A 19,424-nucleotide genomic window follows, 5' to 3' on the forward strand; every position below is an offset into this window, starting at 1 on the left:
TGGGTTTCTATGCATTTCTCTAAGTACTTGGTTTAAGCGGCGTCATATAGTATTAATCTTTCAGTGACTTCCTTATTTCATTTAGTTCAATATGTGATTCACTCATGTTTGAGCTGGTTATAGTGACATGTGCCTGCCTATATGTCTACACACATACACACAATTTCTGTTGGGTCTATGTCTGCTAGTTGGCGGTCTCAATTTATCTTTTATAATTAATTTAGAGACTTTTCCCACATAAGTTTATAATTTTTTTACTTGGTTTATGTGGTAAAAATATCCATTCTAAGATAATATCATCTCTCTGTATTAAAATTCCTGTAGGAGAAATTCTGGAAGGCAATATGACTAGAATACAACTAAGATTTGGATTCACCCTGTCCACATGTGCCTCCTGTAATTTTGTCTCAACCATTGTCAGTTCCTTTTTTGCTTTAGCTGTTAATTTTCTGGGACTATTTAAATCTTTGTCACCATCTAAGGTTTTGTTTAAATGAACTATTAGATCAGGTGTTATCCCAACAGCCGGTCGTAGACTGGAAATGTCTCCTAACAATCTTTGAAAGTCATTAAGAGTCCGTAACCGGTCCTATCTATGGAGTTGGTGATCAATGTATATTACCACACAAACTCAAGAAAGTTCAATTTAGTGGTGAAGATACCGCTAGAACCAGCACATCCCGAATTGTTTTTATCAATATTATCTCTAATCTATTACAGTTCTTAGTTTTTTCATGGTGGATATGAAAATTTCTATTTGCTATGGAAATGTATATAGTTATTAAGTTAAATTGAGATACTTATGTAAATCTAGTTGAAAATTTGTTAAAAATCAGAATATTTCCAAACAGCTTAAAAATATAATTCCATGGCCTGCATATGCCCACACAAGACACATACAGAAACATAAATAAAAATGTAGTACAAATTAAAAATATTACTAAGCATTTACAATGATGACCCATGTTTCAGTTTGATATGTATTAAATTTATAAATAGATTGTACTCAATATTATTCAATTTTTTAACCTTGTATTTTAGATACCTGACAGAATCTTATGGCACTGGTCAAGATATTGATGATAGAATTGTTGAAGGTATTGTTGATTTTTATTTTTTAATTAGGTATATCTGAAGTTAACTTAGAAGAATCTTATCTGTGATCTACATTGCTTTTCTCCTAGAGGTGGAAGAGCCTTTCCATCTCCTATAAATCTTTGCTCATACTGTCTTCATACTGATCTAGTAATCAGCCTGTTGTCTCTCTTTGTGCCAGAGGCTTTGTCTCCTAGATGACCCTAGATCCTGTTCACTTGTCAATCAAAAGTAAAACCAGGACAGTGGGCAAACATTTAACACTTGTGGAATTTGACATTACTTGATAATTCTTCCATATTAATATTTCTAAAAGCATTTATTCCATCATTTCCCCCCATTTCTTTCCCTGTGGAGATGTAACATGTATCTTGCTCCATAGTTCTTCCTCATGCCTTTCTTGTGATGATTTTGATGAAATATTTTCATTTCTTGTTGGCTAGCTAACCCACTATTGGAAGCTTTTGGAAATGCGAAGACTGTTCGTAACAATAACAGCAGTCGATTTGGAAAATTTGTGGAAATTCATTTCAATGAAAAGGTAAATGAAAGCTGCTGTGGGATACAGTTGGGAAATGTTTGTGGCAAGTGTAAGGGTCTTATTAGAATTGGAATTTGTACAGTCCTTTCTAATTATTATTGTAATTGTTATTGTGTGTGTGTATTTACAATGAATTCAAAATTTCTATCAGTTTAAAATCAAAATATTGGATTTGGCTGCATTATCAATCATGGCTTTGTAGTTAATTTTTTCTCCTATTTGATCCTTTTGTTGTTTTGATAACGTGATAATGTACGTGTTCATGGGGTGCAGCATGATAATAGTGATACGCGTATTTGTGGGTCTATGTGGTCTGTAACGATGATGTCAGGGCAGTTAGAGTCTTCTCAGCATGAGGTGAGGGTGATGCAATATGAGAGCCTTTGGCATCCATCCGTGGGCCCACCACAAAGTCAGTTCTGATGCTGCAGAGGCTCCAAAGCTAGAAAGGATCAGGGTGGAGACTGGGTAACAGTGTTTAAAATGAAGGATGGACTGTAGAAATACTCAAAGCTTACACTTTAGATATTTCTTTGCAGTATTTGCTAAATATTTTAACTTCTTTGATAAGCAAATGTTTATTAGAAAAGATAAAATGAACATTAAGTTATATTTCAATCCCATAAATGCAAGAATATGTTTTCTCTTTTGTCTTTTAGAGTTCAGTTGTTGGAGGATTTGTTTCTCACTATCTCCTAGAGAAGTCTAGGATCTGTGTTCAAGGCAAAGAGGAGCGCAATTATCATATTTTTTACAGGTTGTGCGCTGGGGCTTCAGAAGACATTAGGGAGAAGCTTCACTTGAGTTCCCCAGATAATTTTCGGGTAAGTTGAAGGAAAATAATTTTTGCATGATGTTTGTAAATTGTTTACCCTAAACTAAAACTAACTGTACAAAATACAGTGCTAAAACTCACTGTATTTTGATATCTAGTTGTATTTGTACATAACTTACAGTAAATCAACTACAGTGGGCTTCTGAATCTGCAGATTTTACATCTTAGGCTTAACTAATCATGAATTGAAAATACTTGGGATGATAAAGAATACCTCTATACTGAGCTTGTATTAGTTCATTATTATTTTTACTAAACAACAAGGGATAATATTCCTTCACAGAGCATTTATATTGTAGTAAGGAGTATAAACAGTTTTCATGTAATTTGAAGTGTTTGATAGGCTGTGTATATGTAGATCATGTGCAAGTGTGAGGCTGTTTTAAGGGGTTTGCAAACTTTGGATCTAGTACCCAGAAGGGGCCAAGGCATTGATTCCCCACACCTCCCATGTTTGCCTGAGATGTAACTAGATGATGTGTTAGAACTGTAGTCTTGCCAGTGAGATCTCTATTGAGATTTGGAAACCTATCATGAGTTCAATATCTCTGATATGAAACCCCCAAATCTCAAGCACTGGGAAAATGAAAGCTTATGCAAATACGCTGAAATGTAAGCAACTCTGAAATCTCAATCACTTTTCACAATACTTGAGATAAGTGATTCTCAACATGTATAACAGTATATGAGAAAATTCAGTAGGTAAAAGGACAGATGCTTAAAACCTTATTAATTTAAACCCAATTAAAAATTTATAAGGTTCTGTAATTCTAGCTTTAAAATTATCTTTAATGTAGCTGTAAAAACTGCGACCACTGAACCAATGTTAATAAAGAAAGCATCATTATGGGGCTGGAGAGAAGGCTCAGTGGTTAAGAGCATTGCCAAAAAGGTCCTGAGTTCAATTCCCGGCAACCACATGGTGGCTCACAACCATCTGTAATGAGGTCTGGTGCCCTCTTCTGGCCTGAAGACATACACACCACAGAGTATGTATACTACAGAGTATTGTATACATAATAAATAAATAAAAAAAAGAAAGCATCATTATACCCCTTAGTACAATTCAGCAATAAATACTTATTGCTGATTATTGGGTGCTAGACATTGTGCCAGGCTTAAAAGATAAACAAGGCATTATCCTGTTCTTGGGCAACTTAGAATGTGGTGGAAATGCACACATTGTCTGACTGTTATGACGGATGGTAAGAAACTATACATGCCTGCCCTCCCCAATGCTGTGATAATTAGGGGTTTGAAAATCCTGGTGGAATTGATGCTTGATAGTATGGTGGGGGGGAGGGCTTGAGAGGCTGCTCCACGGTTAGGAGCACTGACTGCTGTTGCAGGGGACCTGGGTTCAGCTCCCAGCATCCACACGGTGGCTCACAGCCATCTGTAATGCCACTCTGAGGGGATTTGACACCCTTCCTCTTCTGATCTCTGATTCTCAACTTAATTGGAATTTGAAGTTAATTGCTTATCATCTCTTCATGAAAACAGACAAGACATTATTTTGACTTTTTTTAAAAAAAGAAATACAAGTTGCTAGAAATCCCATGAATTATGGTATATGTCTAGATTTTGCCAACACTTAGCTGGCCAGAAAGTCAAGTGACATCTATGGCTTTAATACAGTATTTCTTTTTGTGTGAAGGCTTGGGAGTGTACCATTTCAGGCTCAGAAGTTACAGCCTTTCCCTGCACAGGGAGGGCATCCTGCAAGGGCAGCTACCAAAAGCAACCAAAGGCTTTCCTGCCTTTGTGGTATGGACCACCAGGATGGATTTCATTTCCTCTAGGGCAGTCCCAGTGGTGGCAGGTGTCATGTTACAAACAACCATACCTTTATTCCATTCCCCAAATATATATTCACTATAAATTATATGAATGTGTTTTGATAATTTCATCAAGTTTTTTAAAAAAATAGCCTGTCCTTATAATTTACTGATCAAATTATAAACACAAAGGCATAGCATGAATGCTTTCGAAATGGTCGAACTTCATTTTGTCATTACTTTATCCAAACAGATTCATAATTTAGAGATTTACTGGCTCAACATATTTGTATGAAATATGTGTGTATCCTGCAAGATAAAGTTAAAAATGCTCAACATTATTATAAATTTAAAAATACTTTTATGTCCTTTCTGGGAACATTTGGTGCAATCAGGCAAAAATCCTGGAATATTAAGTAAATTGGCATAGAATGACAATAGACAGCAAGGGCAGGTACTGACTCTTGCCATTGCACAGCTGGAAGAAATCGTCTCTTTTTTAGATCTTCACATTCCTGAGATGAACCCCAGGGCATTGCGCTGCTTAGTAGGTTAATCCTGAGTTGCTCTTCACCTTCAGGTCTCTAGTTTTTGTTTGTTTCCTCAAGGCAGAGGTTCATTAAGTAGCCCAGGCTGACCTTGAATTCACGATGTAGTTCTGTTCTTTCCCAGTGGATCCCACGTTAATTGTACCATCGATTCTTTGTTTTAGTATTTAAACCGAGGCTGTACTAGGTACTTCGCTAACAAAGAAACTGACAAGCAGATTTTACAGAATCGAAAAAGCCCTGAGGTAAAGTAGATTATTTTTTAATTAAAATCTTTAATGTAAAACTATTTGCTAATGGATATGTCTTTATTTTGGAACTTCTTGTTTCAGGTTTATGTTTTAAAACTGCATGGTGATACAAGTCTCTCTTGTGGTGTGACGCTCTAACCCTCTGTCATATATAGACCAGCAGGCTCCCGTTCTCTATAGACCAAAATGCTTTGCTTTCCTCATGTTCCTTTTTTGAATTTTTATGCTATGAAATTTCCTAGGAATCACCATATTTTAACAACCTACTCTGATATTGCTATTACTAATTAAGAATATTTATATGTAAGCTTTCTACTGTTGTGACAAAATATATGAGCAAATTATTTTAAAGTGGGAAAGATTTATTTTTGCTCACGATGTTATATTTCAGTTTATGGCTAGTTTTAGCAGGCTTTCTTTGGGCCACCAACCAGCTCCCAAACCATGACACAAAGACTTAATATTAGTTGTGAGTTCTTGGCCTCAGCTTGTGCTTGTCCCACTCGCTCTCTTAACTTAAATCAACCTGTTTCTCTTCATCTACATTTTGCTTTGGGGCTTTTTACCTTTCTTTCATTCTCTGTGTCCTACTTTCCTGCTTTCTCCTTGTCTGTCTGTCTGTCAGCTGCCAGGATGTCTGGCCCCAGGTGTGTCCCTTTCTTTCTTTTTCAATTTCTTTTCTCCCTCTTCTCCAGGGCCTAGATTCCTCCTACATTCTCTCTACCTTCCAGCCCTGCCTATTCCTCTACTGCCTAGCTATTGGCCACTCAGTTTGTTATTAGACCAATCAGGTGTCTTAGGCAGGCAAGGTGAAACAGCAACACATCTTTACATAGTTAAAGAAATGAAACATAAAGAAATGTAACACACCTGTACATAATTAAAGTAATATTCCATAACAAGTTAGTGATCGCCATGATTCTAGGCCATGGTGAGGCAGAATTCACAGCAGAGAGCAGGTGGTTAGGTAAAACTGCTCACCTCCTGGTAGCCATAAGTGAGTGGGAGGTGAGGTAGAGGAAACGAAAGAGAGAGGGTGTGTGTCAGGGACAAGGTAAAGACCACAAGCCCTCTGGTTCAGTCAGCCAAGTTTAGCCCATCACATTTTGAGCCCACCAATGGCTTAATCTCCTGGTGAGGACAGAGTCTTCATGATCCAGTCGCTTCCCCAAAGCCATCCTCTGAATACTGCTGCATTGGGAACCAAGTCTTCCACACATGAGCCTTTGCAGGAACATCCCAATAGAAAGCATAAAGTATGCTTTTTAATTCATCGTCTACAGAAGAAAGAGTTGAAATAGTAAATACCTTAAGCATTCTTGTGAAAGGCTGTTCACATATTATAGTTTTGCTCTATTAACCATATATTTTGGTCTCACTAAATAATCTAAGAATTATGTAATTATTATTTTAAAAACATTAAATGTTTAAGAATTTTAAACTTTTATACATTTTCACCCACAAATTCAAGTAGTCAGTTGTATTGGGTCTAAACCATGCACTTAAGTTATGAAAACTAAATAAGGATTGGTTATTGGTACTAGTTAATCTTGACTCTGTTATTTTAAAAAAATATTTATGTCAGCTGAGTACCTTTTTACTATTAGCAGTTTTTAATGGTTCTACACTTACCAATCAGATGTTTTGACTTTACTCAGGCTGGGTAAGATAAATTGTGTGTAAAATATATTAATATAAATGTATAGAAAGAAAACACAATTCTCATTTCAAATTATGAACATATGAAACTGCGGTTAATATTTGTTTAGTTTAATAGTTGACATGTTGTTTTAGACATAGATATCGGAGTTCTGTGTAAACTTTATGTTACAGCCATGGCTGAGACTTTTGGAAGCAACATCAACATTTATTACAGCATTTACTTTACTGCATCTTAAAAAGACTATGTTTTTATAAGATGCCATCAAGATATATAAGTTGTAGTCTTTCTACTAAGATAATCAAAACACATTCAGGACAATTGCAGTGGTCCTGCAGGGAAAACAAATAAAAAATGCTAAGGCATAGGAAAAAGCAGTAGAGGGAAGAGAAGGCCCCTGCTTACCCTCCAGAGAGTAGAAGGCACTCTGCAAGGAAAGCGTCATTTTTCCATGTTTTAGGGTGGGAATGCTTTATCAGAACTCTTACATCACTGAAAGAGAATGTGCATGTGTATAATATATTAAGGTGAACATTGTACTAATATATCTAAATTACTTTTTATGTCTTCTTTGTCAGGAGGATGAGGTGATTATTTTGACTAATTAAATGCTTTGCTTCATTCTGTCTGGGTGTCTTTGTGCTGTGTGCAAATTTTAGGAGAATGCAGGATTTTCAGTCTGCCGTGAAGTCAATATGTTTGTGAAGATTTGATTAGAAAGCAGTATTTATATGACGCAGATGCTCAGCTGCGAGACTAGAAATCCTGCATGCGAGTGCTTCTTTAAACTCTGCATGCGGTTGTTGCTTTTGCTTCTTTTAAAGAATGAAATAGAATTTCCTTTTCTAGACATTTTCCGGAAATCTGGCACACAACCAGACATTTAAAGCACCTTGTGAAAAGCAGGCAGACTGTTAACTGGAGAAATAGTTGCATGCTGGGACACGAGAAGCAGTTGCATGCTGGGAGAAGGAAACATCACACAGCTTTAATCCTCATTAATTCTGATGCTGAGTTTCCAATTTTAGTGTTCGCTTTTAATGCTCAAATTCTGGAAAATTCCTAGATCAGTTTTTCTGTGCTGGTAACTTCTCTTTTTGTTACATCTTTCTGCTTTGCAGGCTTAACTTTCTTCATTCTCTGTCTGAGTTTGCTAGATCCTAACATATGAATACTTGAGATGCAAATATTTTAGGAAAGAAAACAGATCTCTCTCTCTCTCTCTCTCTCTCTCTCTCTCTCTCTCTCTTTCTCTCTCTTCCTCTCTTTCTCTCTTTCTCTCTCTCATCCAGAAAACCATTCTGTGGATTCCTGGAGTTACCCCAATGTATAGTAGCTCACCTCATCTCATACATACAATATAGAAAAGTTACCGGACTATTTTTCAGGTCATAGAGATGCTGTTGCCTTGTCTCGATTTGCCTCTCTCTCTCTCTCTCTCCTCTCTCTCTCTCCATATATATATATATATATTATATATATATATTATATATATATATATAATCAGTAGTTAACATAGTGCCATGCTTATTGGCACATTAAATTATTTATTATAATTCTTTTCACTTGCCCTATTTTTCATATTTATTTTTAATTGACAAAATTGCATATATTTGCAACCTACATGGGTTATCATGGGACATTTTCTTATTGTATAAATTGTGGATTAACAGAATCAGATGAGTGAGCATAACCATTACTATTTTATTTCTTTTTGATTGGAGGCCGTTGCTTCATTTCAGCCAGCATTCTTTCCCTTTTCACTAATCTGTATTTATCTCACATCCTCGACTTACAATATGTTAGCATCAGCATCGTACTCTAGCTGCAAAGCATCTTATGCCAATGTTTTAGCTGAACGAATTGCAGGTTCACATCAAGTTTTAAGAAATAGTTCAGAGAGCTCTTGCATACCCTTTATATACCATTCTGTTTTTGAACGTGCTCAAATGCTTACATTTTTCTGTTGACAGATTTTGTTTTTGCATGTTGTGTATTGCATTAACAGACCTTCTGTTGTAGCTTGTAGTTTACCGGAATTACATAAAGACCAGTCAGTTGATACCCTCTTGCTTTCTAGTATGTTAAGGCAGGTTCCCTGAAAGACCCTCTGTTAGATGACCGTGGAGATTTTGTTAGGATGTGCACAGCCATGAAAAAGATTGGTCTGGATGACGAAGAAAAACTGGATCTTTTCCGAGTCGTGGCTGGTGTCCTGCACCTTGGAAATATTGATTTTGAGGAAGCCGGAAGCACTTCAGGTTGTTTCTTTACATTTTTAGCTAAGGAATAAAACTGAGTATAATGTTTGTCATGTCCTAGCCATATGAATGTTCAGTCATTTGTGTGTAGGTTTGTTAAAATTAGAGCAAATTTCTGGGATATTCTTTGTTACATGGTGATTTGGCAGATGGAGAAGTTGTTTTGAACAAATTAGTAGCTATTATGTGATTTGTACTTAAAAAAATTCCAGCTAGTATTGTACTTTTCATAGTTAAAGGAATAATTTTCTTATCTGTTAATATATGTTTTTGTTTTCTCTGTTTCATAGATCTAAGCTTGAATCAGTTAATTGGGGTAATTTAATATACAGCACACCTATTCTTTAGTGGGAGATAAAAATAAAAGTTTTATTCTTATGGAGGCTGAAAAGTATTTAAATTCAACCAAGATAGTAACTTTTTAGTTTTAATGTTTCCATTTCTATAGAAACAGTAAATCTTTTTATATAATTGCAATTTGATACCTGAATATAGAATTGACAAATCTTGCCCATCACTTGTTTTTATAAGTAAAATTTTTGTGGAATATGGCTCCTTCCATTGTCTGTGTATTGTCTGAGCCAGCATGCATGCTCCAGGGCAAAGCTGTGCTTCTCGGGGACTTTGCCATATGAAACCAAAAGACTTACGACTTTCTCCCGTAGAGTAAAACATTTACTAGCCCTCCCTGCATGAATACATTTTGCTCTAAACTTACACCAAGGATGCCTTAAGAGCCTGAAGCATCACTTAGCACAGCAGCCAATACTATGGGATTTGGTGTCAGATCCCACAGCCATATTCATTTGCAAAATGAGATAATCCATAAGTGCTTTTAAGAAGTACAAATCCTAGTAATAGTATACATATAGAAAGGGGCCTCAGAGAAGGCAGGAAAGACTATTAAAGAAACAATGTGTTGGACTCATGATTACCTCAGTGTAGACGGAGTACTTCCCCAGCCCTCACCTTTTTAAAAATTACTATTTATTTATTTATTTATTCATTCATTCATTCATTCATTCATTCATTCATTCATCCACCCATCCATCCATCCATCCATTTATTTATTTATTTATTTATTTATTTATTTATTTATTTATTTATTTATTATGTATACAGCGTGCATGCTTGCATGCCAGAAGAGGGCACCAAATCTCACTATAGATGGCTGGGAGCAACCATGTGGTTGCTGGGAATTGAACTCAGAACCTCTGGAAGAGCAGTCAGTGCTCTTAACCTCTGAACCATGACTCCAGCCCCCCAGCCCTCACCTTTTTCCATCTCTCCCTATTTTTAAAATTTGAAGTGGTTTTTTTTTTAAATGTCTGAGTGTATGTACACTACATATGTGCCTGGTGTCTAGAGGAGCCATAAGTGGGTGATAGATCCTATGGAACTGGAATTACACGCAGCTGTGAGCCACTTTGTGGGTGCTGGAAACTGAACCTGGGTTCTCTGCAAGAACAGAAAGTGCTCTTAATCACTGAGCTGAGCCGTCTCTCCAGCAACCTTTCTCCCCCTTTTGGAGACAGGTCTCATATAGTCCAGGCTGACCTCAAAGTGATTGTCCAGCCTCCACCTCCCAAGTTCTGGGGTAACAGGTATGTGCCATGATATTCAGCTTTCTGAGCCTTTTTGAGGCTCTAAGTGTGATTCCAAGCACTTGGGGGGAAGATGCCTTCTGTGCATAAGATCCTTCATAATCATAATTGAAACATATAAAAGTGATGAGATAGGAGGTGCCTCCATTTTGCAGATATGGAACCTGCACAGTGGTACTGAGCATGGCTACTAATTAAGTCATAGACAGGAGAGCCTGGTTGTATTCATGTCTGACTGGCTCGGGAGATGGTCATAATTGTCTCTCATTACCTTTGGGCCACTGAGCCTTGCCATCTGTGAGTGAACAGACTGAGATAGACAGTCTTCAATGACTTTCAGATCTATTGTCCTGTGATCAGTGAAGTCAATAATGTTAGACACACCATGGTGCAATGGCTGGACACATGGCCATCAATCGAATTCTTTCATCATGTGCTATCTGATTGTGTGACCTTGCCCATTCCAGGTCTTCATTTCCCACTATAAAGAGATAGTAGCCACAAGTATTTACAAGATGTTTGAATACTGGTGTTTGGCAGATAGTAAGTGAATAGATCCAATAATGTACAGATGATTAGTCACTGAACTGAAGATGCATTAAAAATTAGGTACTTGGAATAGTATGAATAACTTTTAGAGTTTTTTTTTAAGAGAGGAATTGAAAATTTTTCCTTTGAAAATGTATTGCATCATATATTTTGTTTGTATTTTAGCATTGTTTCAGGAAGGGAGCTGTGGGAGAGGCTAAAATTAAGTGTAGAATAGTCGATGTACATGGGAATGTTAGAAGTGTGGTAAGTGGCACTTTTCTATCTCTTATCACTGCCCCGAGGAAGAACATGTAGCTATTATAAAATACCCCAAGCATCATGTGACCAGCTGGAGCATGCTAAGTGATCAAAAGGGACATAGTATGTGCTTGTTTTCTCTCCTACTTAAAAAAAAAATTCTTCCTCTTGCGAGAGAAAACAGAGAATTCAGGAGAGATTGGGGTGTGATAAACATTAGATCATTTTTGTTTTCATAGCTAAACTTCTGTTGTATTAATCCTCATTTTTTTTCTGTGATTTCCATTGGATCTAAATCATTTGTTGCTAATTAAAAATGAGGTGTTCTTTTTGTCCTTCCTTCTAGAAAATTCAGTGTTGTATTGTCATAGTGACTTGCACAGAAATCCAGTGCTTTTATAATGGTTTTACCATAAGGTTCATTTTCCAATAAATGTTTATAAAGCTCCCCAATGTTATAAAACTGTTTTATTTAGTGGAAGTATAGAAAATACCTGTTAGGACTGCCTATGTTTTAAAAATACCATGTAACAAGTATGTCATAACAGTAACAATATCACAATCAGCAACATAACAGTAATAAAAACATTTAGAGGATGTTTTTAGGGAGTCACATGAATGCTCTGTATTGTTTTATATTTTTTGCATTTCCAAGATTATAAAAGGATTTCTTATGTTAACTACTTAGTTCTTGTAAAAATGCTGTAATATGTGTCAGAGAAAGGGATTATAGTCCTGGCAGCATGGCAGGAGATTCTGTGTCACTGTTCAGAAGAATGCACAAATTGAAACTTAGGAATTGTTTATTTCTGGACATTTCCAGAATAGTTTTGCCTCAAGATGGCAGCAGGTAGCAGAAACGGTGGGTGACTCTGATGGCAGGAAGGGTCTCTCATACCGTGGCTTTGCCCCAGGTTAGGATTTCCTCTTTATATTCTTGGTAGGGACATCTAACAAGGATGAAAAAAAAGTCAGCTGGGTTTGCAAGTTTGGAGTAAGCTTCATCTATCCCATAATATTACATAAGTGAATAAAATCCTAAGAAATGAATTTAGGTAATATTGTTTCTTTAGTGCTTATTAATTTCACGTTGAAACATTCCCATTAGGTGGCTGCAATCTGAAGAACAAATCCGCCCCGTCCTTGGAATACTGTGCTGAGCTGCTGGGCTTGGACCAGGACGATCTGCGCGTCAGTTTAACCACGAGAGTCATGCTCACCACAGCAGGGGGCACCAAAGGAACAGTGATAAAGTGAGTTCTAACACACAGCTCCTGCCTTGGGGCTTGTCAAGGGAAACCGTGTGTGTTTTGCAAACACTGAGATGTAAGGTTAATGTTTATGCATCATTCATTCTTCCCATTTCAATGTTCAAGCTGTGCTTGATGGATCAAAATTCTGTGCTGCCAGCGACTGCAGTTCACCACACAAACAAGTGGGGGTTTGCACAGCGTGGAGCTGTTTCTGGCAGATATTCTGCAGGACACAAATATGGAATTGATTAGGCAAGGGAGGTTTGCTTTGGCACAGCTGTAAAAATGTGAGTTGGGTTTAAAATATCTGATTGTTTGAGGCAAGAGCTCATTTTCTTCAAAAGTGGTTTTCCGTGTAAATGGTGTGTGCTTGCGCTCCTCCTGAGTGTGACTCGTCTTATGGAATGTCCAGGAAGCAGAGCTGCACTCTGCACTTAGTTCTGCATTTAGAGGAGGTTGCAAGTGAAAGAAATAAGGCTCTAGCCAAGCTTTTGTTTTAATTTCTTGTCCCCTGGGAAGCATTTATTCAGTTGTGTTATGTGTGAGTGTGATGTTTGCCCACGTGAGGGCGGCTGTGTACAGAGTGTGTGCACTTGGTACCTGTGTACGTGTGTGTGTGGAGGCTAGAGACTGGCACAGGCATCTTTCTCAGTCATTCTCTACCTTGTCTTTTGAGACAAGGTTTCTCACTAAGCCTAGAGCTTGTCAATTGGGTTGGGCTGGCTGCTCAGTGAGGCCTAGAGACTCTCTCCACAGGGGGGTCACGGATGCAGTCACCACACCTGTGCATGCTGCTCACTGAAGCCTAGAAACTCTCTCCACAGGGGGGTCACAGATGCTCTCACCACACCTGTGCATGCTGCTCACTGAGGACTAGAGACTCTCTCCATAGTGGGGTCACGGATGCAGTCACCACACCTGTGCATGCTGCTCACTGAGGCCTAGAGACTCTCTCCATAGTGGGGTCAACGGATGCAGGCACCACACCCAGCCTGTACATGCATGCTCATGATGATCCCAGCTAGCCCCCCCCGCTAAGACTTTTAAAAACTTCAGATTGTACAAGATTATACAGTTTTAGCTTACTAACATATATTTTATGAATTTTAGTTTTGGATACTGTAGAATAAAATTGATATTTAGGCTTACCATTCTCAGGTTCTATAATGCGAGGTCTTTACTTCTGAGGAGAAAATCAAGTCCCTATCCTTTTCTTAATACAGCAGCAATGAGCTCAGGTGACTTACTCAGAAAAGTATTTAACAGTTAAAACAAAGCCAGGCATGGAGACACAAGCCTGTAATCCTAGCATTTGGCAGGTTGAGACAGGAAGATGACATCATGAGGCCAGCCTGATACATAAAAAGACCCTGTCTCAAAACCCAGCAACAACCAAAAATTATGAAACATTTTCTTCTTGTGATATAGTATTTTAAATTAACGAATTAGCCAATTAATTGAGTTTTAGTATCACCACCATTTAGGGTGGGTCTTCCTGATTAAATAATCTCACCAATAAAATCCCTGGTGGGTGCCCCACAGTGCATGCTGTAGTTGATCCCAGATGCGGCCAAACTGACAGCTCTGATTATCCAGATGCTTTTTCTGATATTTTTATTTTACTTATTTTGTGTGTGTTATGGGGAGGTGAGAAGTACATGTGCCATGGGACATATGTGGAGGTCAGAGGACAACTCTGACCAGGGGATCTTACTCTGTAGACCAGGCTGGCCTCGAACTCTGGCTCCTGAGTGCTGGGATTAAAGGTGTGTACCAGCACTGTCCAGCTTGTACTTGAATAATTTTTAAAGATACTAAAAAATTGGACTTTTTTGTGTTTTTCTAGTACTTAATACTTTTTGTGTTTCCCAGTACTTACTCAGTATTTAGGATCTAGCATGGCATTTGGAAATTCTCCTCTACAATACTCTCTTTTTATTAGACTCTAATTTTATTGAGGAAAATAGTTTGCATGTGTGTCTACAATGTTGAATGTCATCATCCATATAGCTACTACATACAGGAGTAATTGGAAAATTCAAAATTTAAGATTCAGTATTTTTTTGTTAAATAAGTTACCAACCTTTAAAGTTTCCCTGATTTATTCATAGTTTGTTTCATGTTTTAGAAAAGTGAAATATGAAAATGTTTTCTAAATAATTTTCACATGTTTAGTTTATAAAGTGGGGTGTAGATGAGGGTTAAAATGGTTTTTAAGGCATTTTTTTGCCCAATAGTATATTTTAGTCTAAATTTAATTAAGAGTTTTAGTTTGTCTCTTGTAACTTTGTCCTTATTTTAGCTCTACCTGTTCACCTGCAGCTTGGCAGCTGTTTCTCATAGCCAGTGTGTCAGACTTGAAGGACTTTTCATTGCAATATCCTTTCCCCGCTAGGGTTCCTCTGAAAGTGGAGCAAGCCAACAATGCCCGCGATGCTCTGGCAAAGACTGTCTACAGCCATCTTTTTGATCACGTGGTCAACAGAGTGAATCAGTGTTTTCCTTTTGAAACATCGTCCTATTTCATTGGAGTCCTGGATATTGCTGGTTTTGGTAAGTATCATTTCCTTTCTTAATTTGTATGTCAGGACCTTCACTCCCATCCCCCGTTTTCAGGTCCCATGTTGAGGAGACACCTGTTGTGTCCCGCCCGCCCGACGGGTCTCTACGTTCCAGAGAAGGGGCATGCGAATTGAGGAATGAAATAGACAAGAGACAACAGATAGAGTCGGAAGGGCTTCCAGTAAATACTGTGGTCAAAAGCAAAAAGCCGAAAAAGCCAAAAAGCCCCGGGTTTATTATTCTCAGTCCTTATATACCCCTAGAAGGGGCGGGCACAAGACTCCCACGATACAAAGAGCCAGCAAGCGTAAATCGTTAATTACCTCCTTACATCTCGGAACACCTAGTTACCACTCCCTAAGTCAAAACATCCTGTTGACTGGCCTTTGAAGAGTAGGGCATCCAGTAGCCACACCTTTGGTTGAACATCTTGTTCATCCTTGTGGAGCAAGAATAGGTGTGTACTCTCTGACCTTTAGCCAAGAAGTCACATTTGACTTTGATATTTTTTACAAATATAAAAATGTTTTCTCTAAAACTGTTGTGCTGGCCTTTCCCATCGCTGTGACCCAACACCAGGGAGAAGCAAAAGGAGGCACTGTTTATCCTGGCTTCAGGGTTCGTGGTGGAACGGAGATGCTCCCCATCTGAAGGCCGGGAGGGGAGGGAAAAGAAGAGGGAAAAGGGGAGGGAAGGAGGATATGACTATATTTGGTAGATTTCTGATCTCCCCCTTTCCTGTTGCACTTGTTGTCTTGTGGATTTTAGATATAATCCAACCCTTAACTTTAGGAAAAATTATGATCATGACATTTTTGGGTAATGGATTAAGCAGGAATAATATCTCCCAATGCACAGGATTTTAAATCACATTTATACTTTAGGTTTTTTTAGTACCTATGCTGTAGAAATTTATGTTAGAGAGAGTTGACGTCTAACGTTTTAATTTTGCACTATAGAATATTTGTGTCGTTAGACACGTTTTTGTTCTGGCAGAACAAGGTATTTCTGAGTATAGTACATAAACTATGTCTTGAGGACATTTTTGGGGACTGACACAGGACAAAGAATTTTATGTATTTTGCAAACCCAACTTTAAATCAAAGCATCGCACTACTGTTCCTACACTTTATCCTGGGATAAGCTAATGAGCATCATTCTTGGGTGGTGACAACTCTGCTCTGGTTTTATGTTTTCAGAGTACTTTGAGCACAACAGCTTTGAACAGTTTTGTATTAACTATTGCAATGAGAAACTCCAACAATTTTTTAACGAAAGGATCCTGAAGGAGGTGAGTACCGTCATCACTTAGATTAAGACCTGCTTTAAGCTGCCTAAATCTCAAGGAAGACAGTCATGCTGCAATTACCCTGACTGATGGGGTCGAATGTGAAGGGACCTGGTGGTCCAGCAGGCACTAGCAGCTCAGCTGAAGTTTGGGGTCTTTGGAAGAATTAGTCGGCAGCTTTGCAAAATTGGGTGTCTGTGATTTCTTACCAGTGACTTTCTTTAGTGAGCCCAATTTGAGTTTTTCATCCTGATCTGCTGTCTCTATTCCTGCCACTGCTAAACAGCTGCCTGCTCTCATCTCTGGCCTCAGTCCCTGCTGTCCTCTCAGTGTCTGCTTCTGTTGCCTCTGCCACTTGTTCGTCCTCTCCCTATGCGCCACACAGACACCAGTCAGGAGATTCTGAGCAGCCACTGGCCAGGAGGACCTCTGGATAGTACTTCTCCTTCTGTGGGCTGTCTTTGACTGGCCACCATTTCTTCTCCAGGAAAGAACTTCCTTCCTCTGCCCTCAGTATGTAACTCTGGGCATGGTTGACATTCAGAGTAGACTAGCAAAAGTTATTTTGTTACTGAGTTTTTTGTCCTGCCCGGTTTTCTCAGTCATTAAGTCCCAAAGAAATCACACAGAGGTCTATATTAGTTATAAACTGATTGGCTCATTAGCTCAGGCTTCTTATTAACTCTTATAACTTATATTAGCCCATTATTTTTGTCTATATTAGCCACATGGCTTGGTACCTTTTTTAGCGAGACAGTTATATCTTGTTTTATTTTTGTGGATGGATTAGGACTGTGGAGGAATGGGCTCTTCTCTTTCCAGAATTTTTCTGTTCTCATTGACCTGCTTCTACTTCCTGTCTGGTTGTCCCGCCTATAATTGACAGAATAAAAACAATTGTCCCACATCATTATTTATGATTCTTTACAGTTTAATCAAGCAAAGTTAGCTTTGCATAGATTGATTTGTTCCGAGGCTCATTATTTTCTCCCCTTAAACCTGAGTTCTCCAATCTTTTCTACCAGTGTCTTTGTTTCCTCCCTCTGTACTATCTGAGACAGGCTGTGCTGATTGAAGATGCTAGAAGAGAGGGACTGGAAAGTTTCTCCAAGGCAGCCCTACATTGTTTAGATGAAGAAGGCAGGCTGGGGGCATTTCCCAGCTTCTTTAGGCTTGACTCTCCTCCACTGGCTGTTGGCCCACACCCTGGACCTCCTTTGTCATTCCTAGTATCTGAGCTGAAAAATGCAGTTTTGTTTTTTCCCTCATTCCATTCTCAACTGTTTTTCCCAAAATTTTGTTGTTTTTGTCTTTACAGTTTCTTTTGTCACGTTGCAGCTTTTGTCTATTTAAAGTAGGCTGTAGTTAATCAGTCGCAGTGTAAGCAAATGAATAAAGCAAGTATTTCCCTGTAGAACAGTGTCTACGATCTATTCAGCTGTTACTTCTTCCTTTGTGGTGCAATCACACTTGCTTGCTTTGTTTTTAATATGCCATATGCTCCCTTTCCATACCATCCCAGCTTACACTCTACGTAGAAATAGGAACCATGTAAATAGGGTGCACTATCTTTATGCTTGCTTTTATTACAGTCCTTTAAGTATACACATGAATTTTAAATTCAGTTTGGGTCCAAGTTGACAGTGCCTTCTAGAATGTGAGGAAACTTCTCTGGTATAGGTTGTGAGGAGAAATATTTAACCATTGAAGGAAAAACATTATAACTTAGCTTAAGTTCAATGTATAGGCTACCCATATGAGAAAAAATCTTCAAAAATTATTTTAAGAAGATATTGACCTTACATATAGTGAATATATTTTTATTGAGATATTATTGATGTAATATTCTTCCAAATTATTTGTGATATTTTGGTGTGGAGTCTCTGTAGTTATGTGCTATTTCCTGATTTTGGTGTTTGGCTACAAGCATTCAGACTTGGTTTCATCTTTAGGAAGCCATTTAGCGCTATACCTGTGGGTAAAACTTTTACATTTTAACCAGTAACTGTTGTGTAGAAATGACACCAGTTGCATTTTACATTGTACAGTATTTCCATGTTGATGACTATTACATTTGATTTACAGGAGCAAGAACTCTATCAGAAAGAGGGCCTGGGTGTTAATGAAGTACATTACGTGGACAATCAGGACTGCATAGGTACAGATACTGTTACTGCCTTTGGGAAGTATGGGAGAGACCATGAATTCATTTCCTGGGAACATCTCTGTGTTCCGTGGTTTAGACACTAGTTACAGGACTTTGGACTGTGGCCTTTGGACTTTTCCTGGCAAGGCCCTTTTATCAGCTTTGTTGAAAGTTTTCTTAAAATCTCTGTTTATTGTGATATGTATTTTACTAGTTAGAAGGCTGTTTTGTGAACTGGGTAAGAGGAGCTCCACTCCTCAGGGAGCAAGCTGACAGCTATGTCATCTCCTATGATGAAGTACCTAGTCTGGTGAAGTTTGTCTGGGTCTCTTGGTTCTGTCCTCTTCTGTGGAATGGCTGATTCTCTCACTGGTTGCAAGTTGACTTTAGACATTCCATGTTAACTCTAGATACTATTGTGTCACAGCAGAACAAGGCCTCTGCTTTTCTTTGAGTTTGTCAATAAAGAAACCTTACCCTATTGCCTTCCAGCTACCCCTTTGTCTGTGTTTTATTTATTTATATTTATTTGCATGGGTGTTTTGCCTGCTTGTATGTCTGTGAACCACATTCATGCCTGGTGTCTACAGAGGCCAAAAGAAGGCGTCTGATCCCTGGGACTGGAGTTAAAGATGGTTGTAAGCTGTTGGTGGGTGCTGGGAATTGAGCCCAGGTCCTTTTAGCCACCGAGCCATCCTTCTCTCTCCTATCCTCTTTCTTTTGTCTCCCACCCCATCTCTAAAATCAAGTGTTGGGCAAGTCTGGGAGTTGAAAACCCAATTTGATAGTCCAGTCAATAACTCATATGCTAGA

General features: G+C 38.3%; 1 protein-coding gene across 7 annotated transcripts in view; it reads left to right on the forward strand.

Moving 5' to 3' along the window:
* Myo6 (myosin VI) overlaps positions 1-19,424 on the forward strand; it is a 135,927-nt gene that overhangs the window by 74,339 nt on the left and 42,164 nt on the right. For all 7 annotated transcript variants that reach the window (XM_038321204.2, XM_042054632.1, XM_042054633.1 and 4 more), the window contains exons 7-15: positions 1,042-1,097; positions 1,539-1,636; positions 2,296-2,460; positions 4,962-5,042; positions 8,789-8,969; positions 12,471-12,615; positions 15,011-15,168; positions 16,377-16,468; positions 18,551-18,623. In XM_038321204.2, the coding sequence (XP_038177132.1) occupies positions 1,042-1,097; positions 1,539-1,636; positions 2,296-2,460; positions 4,962-5,042; positions 8,789-8,969; positions 12,471-12,615; positions 15,011-15,168; positions 16,377-16,468; positions 18,551-18,623 (1,049 nt within the window). The remainder of the gene's footprint in view (positions 1-1,041; positions 1,098-1,538; positions 1,637-2,295; positions 2,461-4,961; positions 5,043-8,788; positions 8,970-12,470; positions 12,616-15,010; positions 15,169-16,376; positions 16,469-18,550; positions 18,624-19,424) is intronic.

The sequence above is a fragment of the Arvicola amphibius genome, chromosome 3 (genome assembly GCF_903992535.2).
Source record: "Arvicola amphibius chromosome 3, mArvAmp1.2, whole genome shotgun sequence".
NCBI classification, from domain to species: Eukaryota; Metazoa; Chordata; class Mammalia; order Rodentia; family Cricetidae; genus Arvicola; species Arvicola amphibius.